Source organism: Sander lucioperca, chromosome 5 (genome assembly GCF_008315115.2).
Source record: "Sander lucioperca isolate FBNREF2018 chromosome 5, SLUC_FBN_1.2, whole genome shotgun sequence".
Lineage (NCBI taxonomy): Eukaryota > Metazoa > Chordata > Actinopteri > Perciformes > Percidae > Sander > Sander lucioperca.
In genome coordinates, this window is record NC_050177.1 from 38,416,922 (window position 1) to 38,441,340 (window position 24,419).

The 24,419-nt window shown below is 40.2% G+C and overlaps 1 protein-coding gene across 2 annotated transcripts in view; it reads left to right on the forward strand.

Moving 5' to 3' along the window:
• Positions 1 to 24,419, forward strand: part of dner (delta/notch-like EGF repeat containing) — a 56,425-nt gene that overhangs the window by 23,480 nt on the left and 8,526 nt on the right. For both annotated transcript variants that reach the window (XR_004897392.1, XM_031293299.2), the window contains exons 2-7: positions 10,399 to 10,743; positions 10,830 to 10,927; positions 15,817 to 15,980; positions 19,386 to 19,534; positions 20,424 to 20,577; positions 21,286 to 21,399. Coding sequence is in view for 1 of the 2 variants with exons in the window: in XM_031293299.2 (XP_031149159.2) it covers positions 10,399 to 10,743; positions 10,830 to 10,927; positions 15,817 to 15,980; positions 19,386 to 19,534; positions 20,424 to 20,577; positions 21,286 to 21,399 (1,024 nt within the window). In the remaining variant the exon portion in view is untranslated. The remainder of the gene's footprint in view (positions 1 to 10,398; positions 10,744 to 10,829; positions 10,928 to 15,816; positions 15,981 to 19,385; positions 19,535 to 20,423; positions 20,578 to 21,285; positions 21,400 to 24,419) is intronic.

Below are 24,419 nucleotides of genomic sequence, written 5' to 3' on the forward strand. Positions count from 1 at the left end.
TGTGTGCAATGATTCCAGTCAGTTCGAGGATGTATAAAGTTATATGAACATGTAAACAGCCACCGGCCATCTACGTGTTCCGCGCCTTTCACAGAGCGAGCGCCCGGTGTTTGCCTTCTGATTCAGAACTGAGTCGCCGTAGTAGCCTACGTTACCGACTCTGGCTTTGCCTTCGGCCCATCGGTGATGCCCACACTTGTTACTCGAGACCGCTAGTTACGTTTCTCTGACAGAGACTATGGTAGTTACTAAGCAACCAAGATGCATCTTCAACCGCGCGAAAAATTAAAAACAATACCGCGAAAATCCGAGCGGTCAATATGACCGTGTATGGCCGAAATAGGTAAAAGTGACTCTATTTTCTTTGCCTTTTGTGTAATGTATATAAAAACAATTTTAAATTAAAATACAGACTCTTTTAGGAAAAGTCAGGCAGCAGCAGGATTGTATTTTTTTATTCAGCAAAGTTATTACACATATAAATTTCAAAACGGTCAAATTGACCGTCATGGCCGTTCTAGTGTTAACCGGACCCTGCACAACGTATTGCGCACCCTCCCACCTGCACAGGAGAGTCACTGGCCTGAACACCTGCCTCAACTTGTGTTTAATGACAACATGTGACAGTGGTGGTCTAAAGGTTAAAGTAGTGAGCTTGTGACCGGGGAGGTCGTCGGTTCAATCCCCAGACCGACAGGATAAAATCTGGGTGGGGAAAGTGAAAGAGCACCGCTTGTCCCTCCCTCATTACCACCACTGAGGTGCCCTTGAGCAAAGCCCTTAACCCCAACCTCTCCAGTGGAGCTGCTCAGTGGCCAGCAGATCAGACTGTGGTTGTACTGGGCAGCTTCCAGGTATGAATGTATAACTGTGTGAATGTGACAGGTCGTCGTTGCAAATGAGAATATGTTCTCAATCGACTTACCTGGATAAATAAAGGTTAACAAAAAACATTACAGCTCAACAGCCTAACATTTCCTCATGTTTGGCCAGGAACCCCACTTGCCTGTTGACTTCTTTCTTGGCCACCTCCCAGAACCAACAGCAGCTAATCTGTGCGACTGGGTGGTGGAACCTTGACGGTGGTTTCAGGTGGCTTTTGACTGTGCAAAGAGTCAGATAGAGACTGCAGCCAGGCAGAGGAAGGAGAGACATGACCAAGTGAACCATTGGAGACAAACTACTCTGTTAGTAGCTGCAATAAAATACAGGATGCTTGAGGGTCCTCAGTCTACAAATGGTGAGAACACCTGAGCCTGGTGGAGTAGTCTATTCCATAGCACCACTGCATGACCCAACCCACATAAGACAATTGCACCCTCTGAAACCCAAGCCATTTTTGAGCGTTTTTTGCTCCTGTCACATTATCACTGTGAGCTCATTTTTCACTCTATCTGCAAGTCTGGCATCTCAAATTAACAAACACAACCATGGCCAGAAGTAGGAATTGCTCCAAAATGTCTTTTGAGCTATATAACAAAGTTATAATGGCATAAAACATAAAAAGGGAAAAACGTAAGTTAGATTTATTTGATTATTTATTTCTTTTTAAATAGAAAAACAATTGAATCAGATAATAACCCATTTCCCTAAGGCAACACATGTATATACAATACAGGAAAAAAATAATTTTGGCTGTACTTAATTTACACAAATAATTATTTACATGTATACAAACTTAACACCAGTGGTGTAGCCTAATGTAACTAAGTGTATTTACTGAAGTACTTGTACTTAAGTCCAAATGTTTAACTTTAAGTACATTTTCCTGATGCTACTTACAGACTTTTACTTAAATAACATTTTCAATGCAGGACTTTTACTGTAAAAGAGTACATTGTGGATTTACATTGTGGTATTAGTACTTTTACTGAAATAAAGGATCTGCATAGGCTGCGCTGTGTTTTGGTGCTTAGGCTTGCAGTCTCAGTCACAGATTGGATGAATTTTTATCACATGGCTATGCATGACAGTCAGCTGCAATGGCTGCCTTCTTTTAGAGGACAACACGTAGAATGATATGCATTTTACAGCTTCTTCATCATGCAAATGGTTGATTTTTAACAATTCTTTGAAGTTGGACATGTTCTATGTGAGTTTTTATCCACTTAGTGTTTTTTTGGCCCAATTTGCCGAGACGCATTCAGGGACGGTCGGAATTTTGAGAATCCAACGAACCCGTCTATTTCTTATTAGAAATTCTTTGGTAAGTGGTTTTTCTTTGGCGATCTTTTAAGCAAAACATGCTTTTTCAAACCCGCCGGCGGGTTTTGGGGTTAGGAGGATTAAAGTACATTTAGAACAGAAACATTTTTTAATCACTTAATCATGAGTCAACTATGGACAATCGTGAATAATCGCGATAAAATACTTTAATCGATTGACAGCCATAGTTAAAATATATATTTCTGAATCCACATCTCTGATTTTAATTGTGGACTTGCCTATGACTGAGGGAACCCCTGGTTTAGAGAATGAGAAATAGTTAAAAGTGAGAAATTGATTGAGAATTGTTTGAACCAAAAGATGGTTGTATTTTTTGGGTGAAAATGACAAGGTGGCGTTGTCGATTTTTGACCTGTAATTTTAATTTAGCTGAGGCCTCTTCTGGCCTGGTTACACTTGAAGTTTTCACAGAGCCATTTATATCTATTGTTAGATGAAAACTTCCTCCTTGGGTGCTGCAGACTGTTTGGTATCCAGTACTGTATTCACTCGAAAGCTCTTGTGTCTTCATCACTTACCCTCTGAACCAGTTCTCTGCTTTATTGATTCCTTACTCTTCGTTTTTTTGTTTTGCTTCATGCTTCATTCGCGGGGCACTTCTCCTGCTCGGTTGAAGTTGAATCCCTGAGTCACTCTACTTATAAATCAGGGATGCACTGGAGGAAAGTGCAACATTTTCCTGGGACTTTTACTATCTGGACCCAAAGATACAAACTCCAAAGAGTTGTGTACTTCCACACATTCCTGTGGCTATATGAAAGCTGATATTTCCACAGTAGTACTTTTTTCCCCCACCTGATTAGTACAGTAAATTATGTACCATCCGGCAGCAATCTTTTCTTGGTTATTTAGTCAGATCACACCCCAGGGCTCAAACCTCCTGAGAGCAAACTAGAGAGAATACTGTGGGGGGAAATTACTCTATGTAGGGATGATTTTCAAGTATTATTTTGTCACTATCATGAATTAAATATTTTGTTTTAGCTGGATTGCGGATGCTCATTACGCACTGCACATTCAAGATGAAAATTACTGCTGGCTATATGAAAGTTTAATTTGGCTCATCTAGCTACATATATGCTGTGTGATTGATTATATAATTACACAGTATTTGTTCCCTGGCTGTTATATTCACATAGCTCTGGTTGTAATTCCCTAACAGTGGTGATGCAGTGTGTTTTACAGCTGTCGATCTGTGGCGAATAATGTCGTTATAGCTGTGTGTGTTGTAAGGTACATGGCCTGCGTGTTGCAGGGTTGTACCTTCTCTCCCGCCGTATATTTTCTTCCTATTTGTACTGCTCCTCTGAGGTTACGCAATGCAGAGAGATGCTCCAGTTTCTCTCTGTAGCCTTGAATTCAGCAAACAGTGAATGCTTGACAAATACATGCTCAGTCTTAAAAAGAAGATGGATCTAGATCAGACGCATCAATTTTTAACTATATCTCATTAGTAAAACATGAAATATACCGTAAGACCCTTCACATGAGTTACTGCAATCGTCAGACTTCATGTATCATAACCTTAAACACTGGTACTAGAAAGTAATGATTCTCCATTTTCAGTTGATTCGCTAGCCTATTTTATATGAAGTGGCATCGTAAATAATAAACAAAAATTCAACTGAAGTGAATGTATAGTTTCACTGATGTTTTCTAGCATAGGCAATCCAGTTTATTAATTTAGAATAGCAATCAAAATGGCACCAGGTGAAGTATTCAAGTACTCACTTAAGACATTACTTATATTACTTAAAGTGTAATATGTTACAAACCACATCAGTTATTGTTTGGACAGAAGGAGAGATTTGGATTTTTGGTGGTCGATGTGGTGGTTGTGATGCAATTTTTCTGCCAGTTGACATTGGTAACTGCAAACTATTCCCCATCATGCTTTGGAGTCAACTTAATAACGAAAGAGCTATTTACGAGAATGACAGGCAATCTGCTCTTATCACTGTCAAGAGATGTGCTCATTTCCTCATAAAGTATGTTATATAGAAGGTTGGAGAAAGAAGACTGTCTGGCAGTGGGTTTTTTGGGGTTACCTCCTATTAGCGTCAGCTCAAGCTGCACCCAATAAAGCACAGTTAGCCCAAAACGGCCTGAAACATTCTCACTCAGTTTTTTTTGTTGAAGTGAAGGTAGAAAATCAAATACTCAAAACTGCAGTTTGAAATGCTTTCTCAAAGTAAAGTTATTATGCCTTTCACTCAACCTAACTGCCATACTTCCCTTTGAACACTGGACTCTATGTTTGGAGATAATTATTGGTAAGTGTTTACTTATTTCCAAGCTGCAGCCTCCCTACATTACAGCAAATGCACTCGTCCAGATACGACTTTATCGAGAACCAATTTGTGTACCTTCATCTCTGGAGGGACTTTTAACGAGACAAATGTATTCTCTATTTGCTCCTGCGGAGATATTTTTCTTTTTTGTGAGCGCTTGTTTTCATGAGTGAGTGATTAAGCAAATGCTATTTGTATCCATTCTCCCTCCACGGCGAGGGGTGTTGTCACTCTGACAGAGGGAGGCAAAATGGTAATAAACAGCCCAGATGAGGAAGTAAGTGGATTATAAGATGGATCGTCTCTCTGCAGCATGACGGGACTCTTTGGGCAAATATAGATACTGTGTGTGTGTGTGTGTGTGTGTGTGTGTGTGTGTGTGTGTGTGTGCAGGGAACATGTGCGGTGGGGGCACACACACACACACACACACACACACACACACACACACACACACACACACACACACACACTGTATAGTACTGTGTGATAATTGTGCTCATGTTACCTAGCTACTGCAGCCATGGCAACACATCTTGATAGACAGAGGGGCTGTAGAACAATGTCAGACAACCTGCTGAGTGACCATATTAGCTTCTCACCTTTTCCTGTGAGCGTGTGTTTGTGCACTTGTGCAGATGTCTGTCTTCCTCTGTTATGCTACCTTGTATGTAATACATTCATTTTTTGTACAGTCTAGCCCTTAGTGTCACACTTAGTTTATTCACGTGTGTTTCAGTTGCATTTTTGTGTGCAGTTTGAGTCATCATTGCTCTTCAGACTAATTTCACGTGTGCGATTAGCTGAACGATCTGGCCATTGAAGTGAACCCCTGCAGTATTATGACCTAACGCTCCAGTGAGTCTCCCATTAACAGTAAGTGGCTGATAAACTGGTGAAATGAAGTGCTCAGTTAACTGCTGTTATGAAACAGCTGACAGCTCAAACTCCATCAGGGTTGTAGCTTCACAGGAGTTTGTGGAATGTAGCTGTTGATCTGCCTTTCCAGAGCAAACCCTCTTTAGTAAAAGAAAGTTCTTAAACTTAAATTCCTAAAAGCAGTGATTGAAACAAAAAGGAGACCCAAACAGAGTACCCATGTGTGATTATTGACCATATTATTATTTATTTCTTTTTTTAGATCAACTTTTTATTGTTTTTTATTTTTTATGCAAACATACAGAACAGAACAGAGAAATACAAACTACACAAGAACAAAAACCCTCGCCACCCCCCACCCTCTGCGGTCTTGAGGAAAAAAACAAACAACAACAAATAAACAAACAGAAATCACACCTTGCCTAGTCACTCTCCTCAAGTTCTTGTGGCGCTGAGGTCATTAGGACTGATATTTGTGCTGCTGCACTTTTCCATAGGTTGATAGTTGATGATTTAGCTTTGTTAATCCTTGCTGTAGAGAGCTCAAGCATGACTATGTCCAAAAAGTATGCCAACCACTGTTTTATACAAAGCGAGTGGCTGGGGGGGGAGGGAGCCAGCGCTGAGCTATCCATTTCTTGGTTGCAGTTAAGCCGGCTAGCCAAATTTTCCTCTGTCTCCCAAGCAGGTGTAATTTAGAGTCATCGTTAAGTAACAAGACGACCATATTATTTTAAAAGCATGGCCATTAATATGCAGCTATAACAGCCTCCACTTCTCGGGGAAAGCTTTCAACAAGATTTGGCAACCTGGCTGCAAAAACACACACTCCTCATCAAGCCACATACAGAATTTTGCAAACTGTCCAAAAGTTTAAACATATAATAATTATTTTTATGGCCACTTGGGGGCAACAGAAACAAGTGTGAACACACCCTGTAATATAATCACTTTTAAAGCTGAAATAGGAAACTTATTAGGAAACAATTACATCCAGTAGTTAAAAAGGAAAATTATTATTGATTTAGAGTTGTGTTTCTGGCCATCCGGGGAATGTAAGTCCAATATTCACTCTCCTTTTAGCTCTGTTTTTGGTCCCAACCAACTCCTGATTGAAATATCTGCCTCTTTAACTGCCAAATGTTCCAAAGTGTTCACCAGCTATTCTTTCACTGTGTCTTTCTGCTGATTGGTGCTGGGCAGGTAGTGTACAGTATACACAATATTGATTATAGCCCCTTTAGGGTTCTCTTCCTCCACCTGTATGAAACTGGGGGTTGAATGCACCTCTTTGCAGGGGATTTGTTGCCATTCAGACACAAGAGCATTAGTGACATTAATGTTGGGTGATAAGGTATTTCTCTCAATCACTATCCCAAAGGTGTTGGATGGAGTTTAGGTCATGTGTTTTTGCACATATGCAACATTTACAGTAGCTTTTTCCTGGGCTGATAAACACGGAAAACCTTCATAACTCCAGCTATTAGCTGTACTTGAAAGATTACATACTGCTCAGTAATGGTCAGACTATAAACAAGTCTGTTTTTCTGAGTTCTTAAAAGTTGACAGCAACAGTTTGTGGAATTGTTATATGCTGCTTTGTTTCTCTTCACTGCATGACCTTTTCTAATAAAGCCCTCTGTTTGGCATCACCACCCACTTACTTTGTAATATAATCAGTTTAAACCTTCTGCAGGCTGCAATATAACACAACTCACCTTCTGAAGAAAAGTGATATAAGGAAGCTACCAGGCAGTCTTGAAACATGTTTTAATCTGTCTGAAGAAATTCTCTTTCAACTCTCTCAGAGGTCACAGGGCAGCTTCAGATCTGCTGAGCTGGTTGGGATTTACTGTAATGACTTGCTCAAGGACACTTCTGCCAGTCTTATCTGAGGTTTGTCTTATTAATAACTCTGTAGCCCAACGGACTGCTCTTAAATGCTTTAAACACTGCCAATGGCAAACACAACAGATTTTACAGATTATACACATAAAATGCTAGTGTCGCTTAATTTTACAGGTCCATTTCCCAATAATTTCTTCAAAGGCTTCCAGGAAAGAAATGGGTAATAAAAGTTTTCTTGACAGCTTAATAACAAAGCTTAATTTAAACTCAAGGATATATCCATTCATTATTAATTTACTATGCTAATGTTTTTTCTCCATAGATGTTGATTTGTGTGCCTCCCTAGACACATTTTCTATTTCTTTCATGTTTAACTGAACATGCTTACTCTAAATTATGCCATCTATTAATTTTAAGTGTATCAATCGAACACTGTCTCCATTTCCCCTATAATTAAAACCAAATTATAATTTTTTTCTAGAACACTTCTGAGGAAATTACAGACTTGCAGAATAAAGTGTTACCAGAATGTTAATTCTTGAGAATGTTTTACATGTGAAGGCACAAAAGGAGCACAACTTTACGTCTCAAAGCACGTATGAAAGTCTTAGCCTGTGATGTACAACATGAGTGTATCGATTTTCTTGCTTTCCTCACAAATGAAGCTACAGCTCAGGGACGCACTGCTTTAAATCTATTGGTTGCATCTTCAGAGTATAAACATTTACTTTTCTGTCAAGGTGACAGTAAACTGCTTAATAATAAGGTGAAAACATCATTATTACATCTTTGTTAATAATCAGAGGATGTTGGGTGCACACTGCACATAGCCTTCTGAAAAAGCATTGCTCAGTTTGCTTGGTTGATCTCGCACAGCATTCTCAGCATTTTAGGTGCAGCTGAATTCAACAAAAGACTTTCAGCTGTTATCATGAAAAAAGGGCATTTCACACTCTAACCATGGTGCATTCTCACCGGGCTTAGTTAGCCGTGTGGGTCTAACGTCTTTCACTTGCATTATTGATGTGTTACCAGTGTGGAGACTGAGATGTAATCTAGTGGTCACGTGTTTAGTTTACTCTTCTAAATTAAATTAGCCATTTGCATGTTTAACTTATGGTTTTCCAAATTAATACATCTGACATTCTACTCACTTTCCATTCTCTTGTTTCCTTTTGTGATTTTATGGTTTTAATGCTGTTCGTCTGTTACATTCATAAATCCAGTCCACTTAAAACCCAATGGGAAGAGACAATATGATTACAATGCATACATGTGTCAACCTACCACAGTTTGAATCAGGTGTGTGTGTGTGTGTGTGTGTGTGTGTCTACAGAAACAGATTTATCCAGCCCCTCCACCAGGTTAAATTGATGATGCCAATAGCTTAAGTAGCGTTGCTGTTTCCGTCCGTCCGGATGTATTGATCCTCCCTCTTAAGGGTGGCCATCCCAAATTAGCAAATAGATTACAGCAACTCGTGATGCAATTCATTTTGCCGGGAGGATATCTTTGTTCTGTGTGTTGGTCTATGTGGGAATAAAGATGAGGAACTAATGTGAGTTATTATCAGCTGCTTAGGAGAAATTGATTCACATGGTTTGTCAGGGCCCGGGGCGTATGAGCTGTACAAGCAACAAGCAACATAACAAGCAACATTATGCAGGAAGAATGGCCTAGGTATGTGAATTATAATGGCATCAACCCAAATAACAAGGCCATGTACACTGAATAGTAGTACCACCAAGTTATAAGTCAGGGCTAGACGAATATCAGTTTACCTGGCTGATTATGCTGATGTGAGGTCACCAATATCAACATAATTTAAAGAGATAAAAGTGAAAAATGTAAGTGATCAGACCTTAAGAGGTGCAGCTAGAGAAAAGGGAAAGTGTCAATCAATCACATTTTGTATATTTATTTAACAGGTTGTGTTCCTCCCTCCTTTGTTCAAGCACATTCTGTGTAGTCAGGGTCGAAGAGAAATCAGGAGTGACATGAAAAAGGTCATGAGCTAGACTCTAATGCTTTGTTTAACCCAGACAAGCCAATGCTGCTGTTCTCTATAGGTTGATAAACTCGTTCCCAGGTGCAGTTTGAGTGGAGATAAGAACAGTAGACTGTGTAAGGACCGGAGAGTGGCCTGCTGGGACGGTAAGGATGGCTGTGCTTCAGAACAGAGAGAAAGTTTGATAGAGGCATCACGAGAAAAAAACCTTAGAGATTAGCGCTAATGAGCTGTGACTCTGACTGTGACTGTCGTGGAGAGAGCGGACTGTTAATGACGCTCTGTTGTTCTGCCTCTCACTGTTTCTCTCAGACACACAATGTACATTCACATGCTCACATGCACATCTATATGCACTGGGGGAATTTGGTACGAGCATCATTACCATCCTTCTGTTCACCCTCTCTCCAATAGGTTTTGCCTCTGGGTTTTTATTAAAACTGTTATCTGAACACATTTAAATCCGACAGCTGGATCTGCAGATACCTGAGTTTGTTTAAGTGAATTTGCCAAAAAAAATAAGGCAGCAGGATTACAGAGGCTTCTAAGCCTAAGAAGGCTCTGAAAACCAAGCAATAAGCAACACAGTGTCAGGCAGTGAGCTTCGTAAGCTGGGTTTTGTCCTCTTTCACCTTCAACATCTATACCAGAATGTTTTCCTCCAAATATGATCAATTATTAATGGGAAGAAACCAGCATGAAGGAGGATGCCAGGGAGCATTTTTGTCATTGCTGCATAATGGGGGAAACTTTGTTTGGGTTCAAAATGCAAGTGTGTGTGTGTGGAGCGAGAGAGAGAGAGGGAGAAATGTAGACCTGCAACAATTTATTAGGAACACTGAGACAAAATGTCGTAAAATAAAATGAGTGGAGGGTGTAAAGAAGGAAGCTGAGTCAGAGAGCAATAAAAGAAGTAGCTGAGTAGCATGAGAGAGGGAAATGATCAATGAAAGTGTGGACTACAGTATCTTGTTCACCACAGTGTTTTAAGGAACCACTCCTTGACTCATTTCACTGTGTCACAAAAGGTGACAAAATAGGTGCTCAGAATGTGTAGAGGAAAGCTGGATGACAAACAACAGTTAGGCCAGATTATGTTTTTGTTCTGACTCTTCCTGTTTTTATTTATTTTCTCTGTTCTTTCAGTTTTTCACAGACCCTTGTGCCAGCAGCCCCTGTCTCCATGGAAACTGCAGTCGGAGCGAAGGCAGGGAGGAGGGGGAGCCGGCCTACACCTGTGAGTGCACTGAAGGCTACGAGGGGGAGAGGTGTGATCAGATCCTATTGGACCTGCCAGCTGCTGACTGGGACCCCGCCACCCCCTCCGCTCCTGAACTGGCCACCCCCGTGGCCTCCACCACCACAGCTGCCACTCAGCCGCCACAGCCAACCACCATCCCATCCACCACAACGCCGCCATCTCCTACTCTGCAGCCATGGCAACCCAAACCTGGGCAAAGGCTGCTGGTGGTGCCGTGGGAGGCAGACAGGGTGAGATAACTTCCACGATAAATTTAAGCTCTTTTGGGTTTATCTTTTAAAATGTATAATATATGTTGTGTATGTGTGTGCTTCAGGTGACGGAGGGTCTGCACTGTGTGAGTCCTGAGCTGTGTGAGCTGACATCAGGAACTCTGACTCTGTCTCTGGAAGTGCCTGAAGAGACGGCTGTAAAGTAAGAGTAGGCCTATGACTGACTGATATCCCCTTAAAGCAGGGCCAGATCAACCAGCAAGGGGTCCCGGGGCAAAAGGTAGCTGTGGGCCCTTATTTCTCCCACTCTCTTTGCATTTTATCTATCCTGTTGTTTTTTACTACCCATCTGTTGCAGTTTGCACAGAACACTACAGATGTCATCACAGCTTCATCATATTTTGCCCAGGGACCCACTGGAATCAACGCATTCTCATGAACGTGTATACAAATGTATGCACACCAAAACGTATGATATCCTACGAAATAAGGAGACCGCCGGCTGGTCACGTGACGTCGGCTAGTCACGTGACGCCCGCTGGCTATGAGCTCCATGACGCCAAGCGGCAGTTGCTAGTTGTTTAAGCTGCTATAGAACTTTGTGACCAGGGCTACAGACCTCCGTTGTATCAGCGATAGTTGGTGGTTCAGTTACCTGAAAATACAGTAGGTGACTTTGAGCCGGGTACAAAGCACCGCGAGCTGACATTACGGTTCAATTTAGCCTTTTGCCGCGACGAAAGTTAAGATTAGGCACCAAAACGACTAGTTAAGATTAGAGAAAAGATTGTGGTTTGGTTTAAAATATTCCAAAGGAACACGCATTTCCTGGGTGAAAGGCTTTAGTTTTCCCATGGAAAGCAAACTCTGCTCCCTGGCTTGAAAGTCCTGTATGTTAACATCACAACAGCCGCGTTCTTATACAGCGGCCGTCAATGTAGAGAATACAGCAAAGAAAAAACGTGAAATGCTTACGAATTACAGTGCTTAACTTTTTGAACGAATGGTTCATGAGAACAGGCTGCTGGAATACACACCATGTAAGCATACTATCAACTGAAATAACACAGGTATTAATACAACAACTTTCTTTATTACTTGAGTTCATTTGTGTTTTAGTGGTATGTGATCCCTGGCAAATGTGCAATTAATCAAATGACCACAAACTAACCACACAGTAAATATAAGGGCCCAGGGGGCAGTGTCCTACTTTGCCAAGTTGGTAATCCAGCCTTGCCTTAAAGGAATAGTCCACCAAAAATCCATCTTTTATGTGTCATATACTCACTTCCTGCGAGCTTGAAAGGTGCCTGAATCTGAGTCTGTAGCTTACTCCTTTGGATAAACAGTAATTATAGTAGATTCCAATGGCAACCCAGAGTCATACCATAAAAACAAAAAAAGAAAATGCTCCAAAACATTGACTATATCAATCAGAAAGTGAAAGCTGTAAGTAATTCACAATATCTCAGACTCTGATTACAACTAGGTTTGTTGATGTGAACAGTTTTTCTGTCTCCGCTGCTCGTAATTACAGTACAACCTGACCTGTATAGTGTGAGTATGGCATTACCTTAGGGATGTAGAAGTGTCCACAGGATGTGGCCACAGGGGATAACAGACATGAAACTTTCAACCTGAAGTGAAGTAAACAAACTACTAGAATCTAACCTACAAGCTGCCTTAATTAACTAAATTCACTCTGCTTTTTGGATCCTAATCAACAAGAATAACAACAGAGCATGTTGTACAGTATATTGTCTGCATAATCACCATAATTAGAAAAAATACAGTAGAACTTACTTTGCACAGCATTTTATCTGCATACCTTCCATGCAGTAACTTTTGTTGGCAACATAGCTTGTAGCTTTTGAAACTAATAACCTTCCATTTAAATCTCTTCATGACCCACCTCCCAGGACCTGAGACGCTGTATTACCTGTGTTACACCACTCCAGGTGTATTCCATCTTTTCTGAGCATGTTTGCTCATAAACAGAATTACAATGGCTCGGTAAATACAGGTCAATGAATAATGCAGAGGCAATGGTCAAGGTGAATGTTGGATGCCCTTGATGTTGCCCCTCATTATAGATGGTAGGCACGACTCAGGGCCCTGATCATGCGGGCAGACTGGAAGCTGCGCGTTAATCTGCTGCTTTGTTTTCATACTGTATAATTATACACAGACACCTGAATGAAAGGCAGTGAAGGACACTTATGTACAAACACACATGCACCACTTGGAAATGAAGCAGTGATCTAAAAGTGACATCCATTTAGAGGCTGATAATAATGTAATAAAGCTCTTGGTCCCAAAAGGGGGGGTCACAACCTAACCATTGTCCTTTTGTATCCTGAATTGTGTCTGGCGGGCCTCTTCTGAAGGTTTGAAGTTTGCTCATGTAATGAGCAATGTCAAGTTTTCTCTTTTATGGCTCTAAATGTTCACTTCTTTAAAGTGCCCATATTGTGAAAAAATCACTTTTTCTGGGATTTGGGGTGTTATGTTGTGTCTCTGGTGCTTCCACACACATACAAACTTTGAAAAAAATCCATCCATGCTGTTTAGAGTGAGATACGGTTTCTGAATGTGTCCTGCCTTCAGTCTCTGGGTGAGCTGTTCAAAATCGGCACGGCTTTCTACGTCACAAGCCGAAACGAGCAGGCTAACCGCAACCATTAGCTCGCTAGCGTTAGCATGCTAACGCTAGCATGCTACCTCGTTCTCAATAGCAAAGCACTGCTACAACACACACAAGTTCACCATAATCTACAAAAGAACTACTTACATGTGCGCCCTCATTTAGAAGTCTCCCAGCTAATCCTGCCTTGTAACTGACTGAAGTTGTAGAAACAGCCTTTCTTTTACTGTCTATGGAGCTAGCTAGCTGACATGATCTACATCTGAGCTACTGCGCATGTGCAAGTGCAATCAAAGATAATACAGAAGAAGAAGAAAAGAGGTCTCACTCTGTAGCTAAAACAGAGACCAGCTGAAAAGAGGATCTGCAGCAGTGGAAAGAGCAGTGCAGTACAACAAAAATATGGTGTTTTTTGAAAATTAAACCATGTAAACCTATTCTGGTACAACCTTAAAATACAATTATGAACCTGAAAATGAGCATAATATGGCTGCTTTAAGGTCTTAATCTATTTAAGGCTCTTGTTCAAGATTCATTGATTACCATGTTATCTCTTTTATACAGGCGTGTGGGGAAAGTTTAGCGCTGGTATTTCATTTTCCAATAACAAATCAAACAGCTTATGGCCAACACATCTGTGTGGGGGGAAATTGTTGTGGTCTAGACCACTTTTAGCTGTAAAGTGTCCTGAGATAACTCCTGGTGTGATTTGACATTATAAATAAAATTGAATTGAATAGAATTTAATTGAATTGTGTTTCTACTTGTGTGATGCCAACCATCCAAAATATTTCAGTGTAATAAACATGTTTAAATGTTTAACACACATAATGCATCGGCTATTTTTTATCTTCTTTGTCAGTGTAAAGCATTTTCAGCTGCAGCTCTTTGAAAAGTACTGTAAAGGTACTAATAACAATTAAGCAGTCATTAAAACAAAAGCTGAGAGGACAGTCACTGATTTTAGTTTTTGTTTAGTATTAGAATGATTATTTCAAATGTGCGAGTGAGGTTAGATGGCTGTTTAGAAGCATTTAATCAGCGAGGAGCGGAGCCTCATTGAAACTGTGCAACAGCGTCTCTCACAGTGCCCAACTGTCTCTCTTTCATGAGTGTGGTAACTCAGCTGGGCTCTGGTGTTTCCTGTCTCCTCAGCAGGCTGGCAGCTGTTGGAGCTCATTGTCTCTAGCAGGAAACATGGCCTGCAGTGTTCTCCTCACTCTGCCCAGCAGGAGACTGGCTGCTCTGTTCACATGTTTACAGACACAGTCAAGATTATCCTTTTGGTTCCACGATCCTCTGAACCACATAAGGCATCCAGATAGAGACAGACAGAACCATTTGGGCTGTTGGGATGACATATTTGTAATAAGCATTGTTTATTTTACTTAGATGCCAGTATTAGCCATATTGGAGGTATTATATCAGAATATATATAAGTAAATACCCTTAATCATGCCTTTGGCAACCTGGTTGGTGCTAGAAGAAAGCTCATGTAGTGTTCAAAACAGAAAGAGTTCCTCTTGTGGTCAGTAAATTGATGGCTTCTTAATGGCAGTGTGTGGAGGAGAGACCAAACTTAAGGGCATTACCTTGCAGCAGCATTAACATTTTATGGCAATTTTGTAATCAGTATACTTTAATATCAATACAAAATGAGTCACATCTGAGTATCACAGTTCCCATCTACACTTTGTTTGCACTCTCTGTTTTCTATTGTCTTTCTTCATGTTGAACTGTCTTGGTTTTGACTATTTTGTACAAATTGTCTGAGGTCCTGATGAATGATAGCCCCCAACCACACAGGCTGTATTTCACAACTCATGTTCATGACGGTCACAGTGTTCCAAAGGAAGCAACATCGCCCCCACTGAGTCAAACCACTGGCAGCCATTACTCACCAGACCATGATGCCAAGTTGGAGTAACAGTAGGACCGTCCTTTAATCATCAGCCCTGTGTTCAAACACGGGACAAAGGGTCCAACAGTAAGACAGTGACTGTAAGCTTGCTGTGGTGCTGCTGACCAACATTAGTGTAGAATGGAGGGTGATGTTTTATTAAGCTTCTTATTTTGACTGAAGGAAGGATTAGAAGAAGTATAGAAGTTCACATATAGTATTAGTTCATTTATCTATACTAGATTTACAGAACTAATAATGCTGCAGTTTGTGGATTGTGTTTCTAGTATTTTGCGGATTCAATATATTTCTTCTGGTACCATGCATTATTTAAACTGTGAATATTGCAAATCTGCAGTACAGAAGTTGAAAAAGCAGCTGAGAACTGTCACCAATTAAAAAGGGATCATAACAATCACTATAAATGTGTGGTTTGGTTCAAACTGCAGAGAAAGCCCTCAATAATAATATTCTCTTTCTGATTCTCCTACCGCGTTTACATCCTCATCCCCCATCCTTTCCTTTCCTGCTTTGTCTCTCCAACTAGGGTGGTGGTGAACACCAGTGGAGCTCCAGTGCTGTGGCGTGTGAATGAAGAGGGTTTCCTTCATTCCTCCATTTTGAACGGCACTACGATGTGGTTCCTGCAGGCCCCTGATGGACTGGTGGTGCCAGACCACTCACTGTCCCTGGGACAGAACTACTTCCTCAGTAAGATGTTGTGTATACAAGCATATGAAACAGTCTATTAACAACTCTATTCATATTGTAAAGAAATGGGTGAGAGGCTGCAGGATTTATAAAAGTTCATTAGCTAAAATGAAATTCTGAATCTTATTACTACCTACAATCTATCATTCATTCTACTTTAATTATCTCTGTTTTTATCATTGCTTTTGTATAATTTAGAATTTAGAATTTATTTTATTTAAACAGGGACCATGCACAAGATAACATTAACCTTGTATAAGAACAAGGATAGATGCATTGTACCGGGTTGTAGCACAAGTGCTATTTTCCGCCCGTAGTCCTTTCTGTAGTCCTAATCATTCATCCAACAACCATAGAGAAGCTAAACTGGAAAAAAAAAAATAAAAAATGAAATACCTCCAAATAGCTCATTTACAACTGAGCCAAAAACATCTGAGGATTCATGAATTTAAACTGTATTTACAGCATTTAGTCCTGACGTGACACTGGGAGAATCACATATTTGCATATGAGTCAGAATATTGTGTTTGCATATTAAAAAAACAGATATTTATGCTGATATTCCATCTGTATTGTAATACTGAGCTACACACACACACACACACACACACACACACACACACACACACACACACACACACACACACACACACACAGATTTTTGTGAAAGAGTAGTCATACAAACAACAGCAAAACGTGGTATGAGCTGCAGCGGGTGCTGGAGGGGGGGTAATTGGAGTCTCACTCTTTGACTGAAAGGCTGCTTGACCTCTGTGTGTGATCAACATACGAGATGCTGTTTCACTATGCTGCCTATCTTCTGACCTTGACATGTCTTCTAACTCTGTCACAACACAACCTCTGCAATGAGAGAGAGAGAGAGAGAGAGAGAGAGAGAGAGAGAGAGAGATCATTGTGAAGGTAAATCAGAGGGGTGGACGGATAATGGAGGATGGGAGAGAATAAGAGTCAGATAAGCAGGGAAAGAAGCGATGGCAAGCGAAAGGGGATTAAAGAAAAAATACAAAGGATGCAGAAGGAGGGAAGAATAAAGGTCAAACTGCATGCAAAGCATCAGTTAGGAGGGAGGAGCGTTGACATTGCATTTCCCTCTTTACACGTCACTGTGTCTGAATGTTTGCGTGGTGAGTGTGGTGATTCTGCAGGTTCAAAATTCGATGTCATTGGACTGACGACTATTTGGTCAGGGATGACAGAGAAGCATGAGTTGTTTTGTCAGCCCTCTTATTGGCTGAGGAGATTGCATCGTCAGAGACTTGTCACTGGTGGACTAGCAGCTCATTGGTTCGGATCAGGCTCTAAAAAATGGCAGTTAATATTCACTATGAGGCTATTTTTATCCAAGTGCCCATGTAGCTGTCAGCTTTGATTGAAGATATAATAAGAGATGTTCTGAACTTCTCAACCCAGAGAGACAAGATGGAGAGGCACGCACTCTATTTTGGTCACAATGAAAAGCTGCCTGCATCAGTTCTTTTCTGGACATTTTTACCCACGTAGGGGTTAATTGGTTTTTTTGGCAGCGAGGTGTATTTTACAGGCAAGGAGTCATTTAAAATCTGTCCTGAACATTTGTTAACAAGACTAATAGGCTACAGCCATGCTAGCTGGTTTACATGAGGCTGTACACACATGTAGGCTGACGAAATGCCAAAATGCTCACAATGCAATGTTAACATACGTACTTGTTATGGAAAAACTCAGGAGCAGCTTGACTTCTTGGTGACGGCTTATACATAAGCATTTATTGATCTCAATCGAGGAGAGATTAAGGCAGACAGTACAGTTTAACCACGATGTGTTATCGTGCAGTGCCGTCCCCAACTCTGAGGGTCTGTGCCTTTTCCCAGATGCATATCTCTCTTGCCCAATATGTCTAGTTTGTGTTATGCCAAGATATTGATGGCGCCAAAACAGAAGATGCTCACCTCAAACCTAGTTACGTCTATCTCTCTTTGGGATGTATGCTAAAGTGTGTCGGCCCCTGTACCCTATTTCCACCAACCTCCAAAAGGAGACGGTCCTGGGACAAAACATTCCCTTGTCATACAGCTGCCTAGACTCCCTGAATGTGTAGAGACTAGAGCCCAACTGATAAAGGATTTTTAAGGCCAATATTGATACAAATATTTGGCGATTTAAAAATCTGATATATCGGCCGATATTATTATTTTTTTAAATCCAGAAATGCGTAACAAAAGATAAACAGATTTCCCTAACATTAGTTATTTGTAATTATTTATGAGTGCTCACTAAACTAATATGATAATGCAGTTTAAAAATAAACTTCTTTGTTTTATTTGTCACAACAGAACAGAGGAACATCAAAATATATTAAAGTTCTGATAAATAAAATGTATAAAAATACAAACTTAAGATATGAAACTTAAAGGGTTAAACACAAGTGTTGCCAACAGGGACGTTGTAGAGGGCCCTCTGGTGGACAAACTGTGCAACGCCAACACTCATAACATGGTTGAAGGTGTTTCGTCCGTTTTTATTTTATTTTTTAAATATTCATTTATCGGCCATTATAAATACTGATACCGATAGTTTGGAAAATGCCTAATATCGGCCGATAATATCAGCCCGCCGATATATCGGTCAGGTTCTATAGAGACACAAACATATATTCATACGTGAACAGGTTTGGTTATTATAGTATGGCTGAATATTCACGTCCCCTGACCTGTGACATATGAATGACCTGATGTTATCTAAGCTTTCCCTTTGTCTCATCATACCACAACATGGTGTTTCTGGAAATTCCACCACAATACTGATATTTAGGAGGTATAATGTTTACCATGTTCACAATCTTAGTATAGCATGCTAACATTCGCTAATTAGCACTAAACACAAAGTACAGCTGAGGCTGATGGGAATGTCATTTGTTAACCAAAGTAATGGACAAATTAAAACCTGATGATGACGCTACATGAAAAGTCAGGGGAACATATGACAATTCATTGTGAGAGGGACATGAAAGACTCTTTCAATAGTTGTCAAGACTCAAAATCACAAATGTCAACCTCATGTTGAAGCAAGAGGAAAAAGAAGGGGATAATCAAAGTCAATAGGAATTATCCTTTGGGAACCATGAATGTCTGCAAAATTTCACAGCATCTATCCCAGAGTTGTTGAGATAGTGGTGGACCAAACAACAGACCGACATTGCCATCCCTAGAGCCACACCGCTAGCATGGCTAAAAACAAAGCACATTTAAAAAATAATAATATTTATAGTAAAATTATCTCTATACAAGACATGTGGATCAATTACTTTTAATAACGAATATCTGCCTATGCAGTACATATTGTTTTTACAATGAATGAATAAAAATGCAACATGAATAGTTTAAAAGGCCCTGTCTTCTGTGATAGGTGTGTTGCGCGTGGGCGCCCCCACAGCCCCGGAGGTCACCCTGTGTCTCAACTTGACATTGAAAGCCAGCAGCTGTGTGGAGCCGGGGAGCAGCTTCAGTGACCCTCAGTGCTCCGGGAAAGGCAAATGTATCACACAGCCCTCTGAGGTGAGAAATAATGTTTCATCTTATCAAGACACAATTTAAGATTTAGTGTGAATGAAGCTGGAAAGCTCAGGAGAAAAATCCTGCAGTATTATTATATATACTGTAAAAGGAAATAGTACAGAGGCCATGAGTCCTGAAATAGAAATTTGGTATTGGCAACACATCTAAATTAAAACTGAAGCATCCAGATATTTGCAGTGATTAATATACCGCGTCTTCTTTATTCATGTCATGTTTCTTTGTGTATAAGGTTTCAGCAATGACCCACCTCACACATAACAATAGTGATACTGCAAAATAAGCAAAAGCAAAGTTTCCATATTATTATAACCAAACATTATCACTGCAGCTGCAGCGCTGTGTCCAGTGATGCAAGCGCCTTTTGATCATTATTCACAGAAGGATAGCAGAACAACTTCTCACTGGGTTTCACTTTGCTGAGAACAGTGCAAACAGAGAACTAAAGCCAGAACAGTACAGACAACCCAACGCAACGCCACATATTACAGCAGTGCAACATGATCTATTTTTAATAGTGGGAATATACAGTTTCATTCATTATTTGATAGTGAAAAATGCATGCGGGTCTACGGTCTGGTATAGCGGCACCCTTGAAGACAGAGGGGAAAAACATGCTGCAGGAGAAGTAGAAGGAACAACCTGAGGTCCATCAGTCCCCTCTTTATCCAAATACTTGATGATTTAACAATAGGGGTGAAAGGGAGCTGTAGCAGAGACCAATCAGTCATTATTTCTGTTACACAAGTTTTTCTTCCTTTCAGCGCTATCTCCCATTGTTTCACCTTCAAGGCTCATCGATTTGACACGTGAAATGTGTGTGTGTATATGTGTGTGTGTGTGTGTGTGTGTGTGTGTGTGTGTTTTGCAGAGCACTTTCTTCTGTGAGTGTGAAGACGGCTACACTGGAATCTTCTGTGAGGAATTTGATGCCTGCCATCGCCGACCTTGTCGCAACAATGGCACGTGCACCGATGTTAGACAGGGGGGTGAAGGACGCAACTTCACATGCACCTGCCCACCAGGTGTGTGTGTGTGTGTGTGTGTGTGTGTGTGTGTGTGTGTGTGTGTTAGGCTTCATGAAGAGTTTCCGCCTGACTGTGTGGTTGGTTGGTTTGGTTACAGCTGTGCAGATGTAACCATCTCTCTTTGTTTTACAAAATTTCTGAATAAGAGCACAGGAAGAGAGACCATTTTGACCTTGTCAGATTTATTTTAGGACATGGACTTGAACCCGTGGCCTCTGCTAGGAAGGTAAATGTCTGAGGTGACCACTGATGTCATGTCACTCCCCATTACAGAACTGTGCTAAAAAGCCCTGTGTTAGCAGCTGATGAGAATAACTAAACAGGAAAAATAGATGCAGGCGGACTATAGTCAGTCAGTGTGGCCAAATTCTGTGGAAATGAATGGCTTATTTACATAATTCTTTATTTCTTTATTAGGATGTCAATTAGCTACTACCATAGTTGTTGCTATACTCTTCCTGGGATTCACAAAAATCTATCCTATAGACAACATACAAAGACTTATATGCAAGTAATGAATCAAAGTTTTCTCATAACTCATAAAACAGAATTCTAACTTTTGAATTATAGTCCCTATGTGCCTGTGTATTGGTAGTTGGCTTTGTTTTGCACTGCATCTGTTGCTTAACTAGATCGCTTTTAGCTGCATTTAATCAAATCTAATGAAATAATTCAAGTAGTTTGATTATAGACTGTGTTTCCCAGGTTATGAAGGGGAGCACTGCCAGTTGCTGGTTGACCACTGCCTTTTTCAGCCCTGCAAGAATGGAGCCACATGCTTCAGCAGCCTGGCCGGGCCCAGGTGCTATTGTCCCGAAGGTACGAACCCAATTTATGGATATTTTTATATTTGCATCTTTATTGATATTTAATAGTTGCACACTATATATTTGCACTCTTTCCTTCTTTGTACTGAAACTGCTGCACAACAATTTCCCTCAGGATAAATAAAGTTCTCTTATCTTATCAATTGCTGCATGTGTTGGTGTGTGGTGCCAGAAATAAATTCTTTGTCCACATCAGGCTTGTGCAAAATTCAGAATTTCAGAATTGGGCTCCATTCAATTGATGAATTGGAATTTGAATTGAATTGACTCTGCCCCACAGGAAGTTGAATTTTAATTTGAATGACAGGAAGTGGAATTAAATTCATGGCAATTTAAAGAAATTTCACAAAGTCGCACAACAGAAAGAATGTGTTGAATCTCACATACATTCAGTGTTAGGAAGGTTACTTTGGAAATGTAATCGCTTACTGTTATAAGTTACCCATTATAAATGTGGTTTGGATTACTTTATTTGGATTACTTTATCAATGCAAAGCAATTTACTTTTAATTTGATTAGTAACTACTTGAATTACACATTTTACCTCAGTAATACAACTAAATACAATTAATGTAATAAATTAAAACATACATTTGGTAATTTAATAACATAATTTCATTATATGTAACTAACTAACTCCTAAACCCTGCATACATTTTGTTCCAAAATATAGTCATGTTCCATCATGTTCCACAAAATTACAATTACAATAAATCAAACTTAATTATATGTTCTGTGACTAGAGCTTTTAAAATTCATTGCTGGCGGAAAACATTTCATATTAATGTCATAAATAAGTTCAAACTAATATCATTTATAGAATATGTAATGCAATCATATCTGACATATATTGTAAAGCTTCATTGTTCAACACTTCACTTAAATTATGTATATGAATGTCTTTGAATTTTTATTGAATTGCAATTTTGCTTCCTTTAATTCAAATTTTAATTTTAATTCTAGATCCTGTTTTTGACAATTTAGGAGTCATTCTCAATTCAATTCTGAATTGTGCACAAGCCTGGTCCGCATTTAGAATAGAAATTAGTGCACACTATCATAATTTAAAAACAATATCAGTAATATGTTTTGAAAAAAGAAATCAGTTTGATATTTTAGAAGCAAATTAGACATACACACAAAACAAGCTTCCCTGCCAAATCCCCCTCTGACAGCTTGTGGTGTTTGTGTTTCGTTGTAAAAAGAAAACAGGGAAACATAAAGACATAAAAAATGTGAATCCTGTGTGCATTTTTCAGCTGTCTGAATCCAGTTATTATACAGTCTATGTGTCTGCTGCTGTTTGAACAGTATCTGTGCCACTGAGATGCTTAATTTAAACCTTCCTCCTTTATTCTAATTAGTCTTCGTAGCCTCAGCGACCTGCATCAGCCTCTTCGGGGAAATCTGTGACCGCAAAACTTCTGCCGAAACAGCATTTTCTTAACAAGAGCGCACTAGTTTGCGATTAACGTACACCATGTACTGACAATGGTGTATTCACACACACACACACACACACACACACACACACACACACACACACACACACACACACACACACACACACACACACACACACACACACACTCGTTTAAACACTGACAGAAGAGGAAGTGTCAGTACTCTGACTGCTTCCAGTCAGAACTGGCAGGCGGGGGAGTGAGCGGGCTAGCTAAATATAAACTGTTAACTGCTTTTAATGTTGGCAGGTTTGAATGCCAGCAGCAGGAACGAACAGACACCTCTATGTCAGTGAGGTCCCATGTCACAATGTTTGTGCGTTTTTGTGTCTTTCAAGAAATATTTAGACAAATAAACAGAAAATGTTGCGCTCAAGAAGTGGAAGTTCTTACGCAGAGCAAGAAGCTAAACACAGAGGAAAGCAGGGGATTAAACCATGGCAGAACAAAATCAAATCATAAGAAATTGTGTGTGTGTGTGTGTGTGTGTGTGTGTGTGCGCTTGCATCTGTGTGTTTGCAAGCGTATGATAGAAAGGGGGAAAGGGAGCTTGGAAGAAGGAGGCAGAGGAGTGAAGACATTTGGGTGAGATTTTCCTCCCGACTGCTCTCTGCTGCTGAATGATAAATGTCCTCCCCTGAAAGAATGTCTTACAGATCAATGGATGCTTGAGAGAGATCTCTTCATTAGTGTGCATTCTGGTGCAGTCAGCACAGGAATTTACTACGGTGTTACTGTAAATCAGAGGAACCACTGTATCACAGCGAGGTGTGGGCGTGTACACAGTGGAGTCTCTCTCCGCTCTGCAGTACAATGGCTGCTCTCATGGGGAGGTGAAGACAGAGGAGGAGAAGGGGGTGAAGAAAAGAGGGAAGAAGTTATTTTTAGATGAGGAGGATAGTAGCAGAGGCTCACAAGCTAATGAGAGGAGGTGAAGAAGAAACCAGGGGCTTCAACACCCAACCAGTCACACCACAAAGACAAATAAGAGTAAAAGCATGACAGAAACAAAACCGCCCTCCTTCAACACAATAATTAAGACAGATTCTGTCAACAGCAACAATTTATTTTCTGATAAGCTGCTTTCACTGTATGTTCTTGTCTCTAACAACGAGAAGGAAGGGATAAAAGAAAGAACATTAGGTGGTGATTTTGGGTGGTAGATGATGACAGATCCAAATCACTTGCTGTCTTTTTCCTCAGTATATTTATCTTTGATCAGTGCTGTCACTCTGCCCACAGCTGGGATAAATTACTGCACTAGTTGTGCAAGCAGGACATTTTGTGTGTGAAGTTTGTGTACATATTTTGTGTACGTATGTATACTCGCTTGTGCTGTGTCCTGAGATTTAACTCAGCTACCCACACTGAATGAAGCATGTGTGCAATGTGCATCACTTAGTAATTTAAGAGGCTGCAGAACAAAACAGGAACAAACCCATGTAACCTGCTGCCCTCGGATGGTTGATTTCTGGTAAGAGTCACTTACTCAGTACAGACCTTAAAGGCATTTAAATCACATTTTGAGTTTGTGTAAATTATTCTAAAA